This window comes from Dryas octopetala, chromosome 7 (genome assembly GCF_963921425.1).
Source record: "Dryas octopetala chromosome 7, drDryOcto1.1, whole genome shotgun sequence".
Classification (NCBI taxonomy): domain Eukaryota; kingdom Viridiplantae; phylum Streptophyta; class Magnoliopsida; order Rosales; family Rosaceae; genus Dryas; species Dryas octopetala.
Window position 1 is genome coordinate 20,446,303 of NC_141372.1, and position 3,767 is coordinate 20,450,069.

General features: G+C 37.1%; 1 protein-coding gene across 1 annotated transcript; it reads right to left on the reverse strand.

Moving 5' to 3' along the window:
• Positions 1-1,254: 1,254 nt before the first annotated feature.
• LOC147280418 (RNA-binding (RRM/RBD/RNP motifs) family protein) lies at positions 1,255-3,545 on the reverse strand. Its single transcript, XM_086251160.1, has 4 exons — positions 3,343-3,545; positions 2,354-2,565; positions 1,902-2,079; positions 1,255-1,795 (listed from the first exon to the last, which is right to left on the reverse strand). The coding sequence occupies exons 1-4, from the start codon at positions 3,374-3,376 to the stop codon at positions 1,626-1,628; spliced, it is 594 nt and encodes a 197-aa protein (XP_086107286.1). The 5' UTR covers positions 3,377-3,545; the 3' UTR covers positions 1,255-1,625.
• Between the last annotated feature and the right edge of the window lie 222 nt (positions 3,546-3,767).

A 3,767-nucleotide genomic window follows, 5' to 3' on the forward strand; every position in this document is an offset into this window, starting at 1 on the left:
CTCTCTCTCTCTCTCTCTCTCTCTCTCTCTCTCTCTCTCTCTCCCTCCCTCCCTCCCTCCCTCCCTCCCTCCCTCCCTCTCTCTCTCACACTCTCTCTCACACACACACATACAGACACATACATATACACAGCATGTGCAAAAAGTTATTGTGTTGATTAAACTGAATGTTGTCTTATAATACTTTCCCAGGGAATATAGATCAATGTTACCAGATTAACACAATTAATTAAAAGGAGATGGAAAAAATTCAAAGTAATAAATCAAATGGCAGCATATCTTAAAGCATAACTAAACCCTAAATAAATATGGTCAATCAATCACAATTTAGACTTGATCACAAGGAACTTACAAAGCGGCTACTCAAAATGCTGAAGGAAATTTTAACCAAAATGCTGCCTCTATCATAATAAGCCTTCATATTAGTTCATTCAATGACTATACATAATTTTCTCTGATACCCAGAAATCCCCCAAGCGAACCCAGATTCAAAACTAGGGGCCCCTGCCGAACCCTACAATTTTTAGGAGGCAGGAAACACTAGGAAATAGCTAGAGAGGCATCTTTTGAGGAATCAAACCTCAGACCACGTGGGAACAAACCACGGGACTAACCACTCGACTAAACCCTTGTTGGTAATGACTATACATACTTTAAAACACATCCTCCATATTAGCCTCCACAATCATATTAGTTCCATATTAATTCATATTAGTTCCATATTAATCCATATTAAAGGTCAAAACAGTGAGAATGGCCACAGCAGAAATCTGAACTCAACTTCTCTAGGTCATCTAGATCCCTTTCTTCTTCATGAAGAAGAAACCATTTCATCTTTGCCTTAGTTCATAGAGCATGCAAACTAACTAGTGAAAACTTTCACTATTGTTTGGTCAAGCACAGTAAGACATATCATTTCTTTTGAAAGACTCATTGAGAGATGTAAAATAAGTTGACCACAAGTCAGAACATAAACCAACAAATAAACTTCTAACAGGTTCAGACAATCATTTGCACGGCTACAGAAAGAATGCACACCAACAATAGAAAACAATGTGGGATCCACATATGTCAAATAGATATTGGACACACATGCACATATGCATATATAGGCATGGCAGACCAAATAACTTCTCCCAGGCAGACTCATTCTTTAGAATGAGTGTATCAGTCTCACAACCTCAATAGAACTCCTTCAAACTTTAAATTACAAAAAAAAAAAAAAAAAAGATTACAGACAACCAACAATAAAGATAGAAAATATCTAAAAATATTAAGATGAAGAGATTCAGAAGGGGTTAAATAAACAAACAATCAAATGGCTTTTTGGAATTTTAAAGTTCAGCCTTTTGAAAGAGAACATCTTCCTATTAGACAATGAAGCTACATTAACTGCATGAGCAGAAGAACTACTACTTGTCAAGTCTAAACATATAGGAAGTAACAAATATACATACCTGGGTACACCTATGAATTGGCATACTGACAAAACAAACTAGCTTACTTGAATGGGGCATCTTCCACTACCCATAAATACCCACACCAGCAGTACACTTAGGTTACTAATTTATCAGGAAGATTAGCCATGCCAACAGTCTGATATCTAATAGTCGTCATATTAAATTTCAGTAAGACGGATAGGAGATTTGATTGCTCATATCGTAGCGGCGTGACCTAGAGCGACTAATGCTATCCAATGTTGTCCCAAAAACTCTTCGACTATAATCGAAATTGTTGCCACTGACATGTAATCCATACCCATTAGATTGGTTATTTACACCAGGGGGGGTGGGCACTGAATAAAAAAGAATGTTTCAGCAAGTATGAAAACAAAAGAGCCAGTATAATGACATTTTGAGTTAAACAAGCAAATGAAACAAAAGAAAAGAAAAACACATCACCTTGGGGATAATTTACTGGATAAGCTGAAACTCTGCAGGGTGTTGATAAACTCATGGAATTCGGAGAGATTTCCATACTGTTTATTGGTACAGGGTGAGACCTCGGTTTGTAAGGAAAATTGGATGTGGATGTGATTGTAGAAGGAATATTAGGTGAGGGCTTGTCTTGCCCAGAAATCTGTGAACCAAAAACCATGTGTCAATGTAAAGAGACTCAACTAGTTAATTAGCCAACGTTGCAAGCTGGTCTGCTATTGCTCAAGCCAAACAGCGGTGTGGCCAGAGAAATACGCAACCCAGGCCAAACAGCTAGAGAACCTAAGAATGCATGGTAACATGACACAAAACACTGAATACGCAAAAACTTAACCAAGCCAACAAGGTATTCAACAGAGAAATATGACCAAAACCCCATTTGTGGAGAACTAAGCAAGCGGAAGGCATAAATTTACCGCAAACTTCAGTGTCCGATTGTAGAGAGTCACAAGACCAGAGAAAAGCCTAACAGCATACTCAGCAATATCCTCAGTTTCATATTCTGCAAAAGCATAACCTCTAGGTCTATCGGTTTCCTTGTCTCGAGGAATGTGCAGGTCTACTACCCTCCCTGCCTGAATTAGAATATCATACAAAACTCTATCACTCACCCGCTCGTCCAAATTTCCTGTTAAAAACGAATGACATCTAACCATGTAAGAACAAAGCATAAGCTTAGTTATGACACACAAAATACAACATAGTAGATCAGACTTAACAGGGAAGAAACGCAGAAACATTTCTCACAATTTATTAGGTACTGAATACAATTTATTGTGAACATTAATTCTTCTGCATAGATAGCACAAAATAATTACATGCCAGAAAAATATTTATTCAATAGAAACACTTTTTCACAATGCAAAAGTTGGAGGTAAATTAAATTTCAAATATCTTGAATTCTTTATTGGCACCCAGAAGCACAAAGTTAATCACCCCGCCCCAAATAAAAATTAACAAAATATTCAAGCCCTGATTCAACTGAACATATTTCAGCTGCAGAAAATCGTCGCAGTAATCTTTCGACATAGAAAAATTTCATACTTGACATCTAACCTTTTCAAAAGATTTCAATAATAAAAATGAAAACTTCAAATGTTTCACATGATAATCGAAACGCAATTTTTTTTCTAAATTAGAAATAAAATAGTTTCCACAAGTAATAACAAGTAAGAAGCAAATTACTGCGAGAAAAAAAAAAATCAGCTTCCACTAACAAGCTTAAAAAAAAAAAAAAAAAAAAACCTGTTTTCTGCGAAACCCAGCAGATCCTAGAGGGATTCCGTTAATTCAAGCTAAGAATAATTTTTTCTCCCGAAAATACTTTCCCAGGATATAAAATTTCCCCGAAAACGAAATTGAAACCAAATCAGAATCGAATAATGACGAATTAAGGAACACTGACCTATGTAAACGCTGGATTTTGAGCTCGTCGACATGGTGGCTTCTACTTCCTTGGATCGGAGGCCGAACCCCAGCTCGAAACGACGTAGTGCGACGCAGACAAAAAACGAGCTTTTGCTTCTTTTGAAGAGAAGAGGCAGAAGTGCAGAACTGATCCTAAACCCAAATCTGGTCAAGGAGCAATGATTTTTTTTGTTTTTTTTACAAACAAGGTGACGTCGTTTTAATTTATATTCTAAAATTAGTATGAGGCTATGACTCATGACCTCGAGCATTTGGGCGTCCTCACTAACTCCTCCATTGATCACGTGTCGAGGTGATAAGTCTATGTCTCACAACGTTCTGTTGCGTCACTCTGGTTGATCCTCAGGTCTTTAAATGAATCCAAAAGAATTCTAAAGAACGTCGATTCACTACCTTGAGAAT

Bases quoted from the DNA above. Each gene is read 5' to 3' on its own strand.
- LOC147280418 (XM_086251160.1), bottom strand. From the start codon at position 3,376: ATGTCGACGAGCTCAAAATCCAGCGTTTACATAG. The intron at 2,566-3,342 runs GTCAGTGTTCCT...CGTTTTTAACAG, and splicing joins AAAATCCAGCGTTTACATAG to GAAATTTGGACGAGCGGGTG. The intron at 1,796-1,901 runs GTGATGTGTTTT...TTTTTTATTCAG, and splicing joins TCCAGTAAATTATCCCCAAG to TGCCCACCCCCCCTGGTGTA.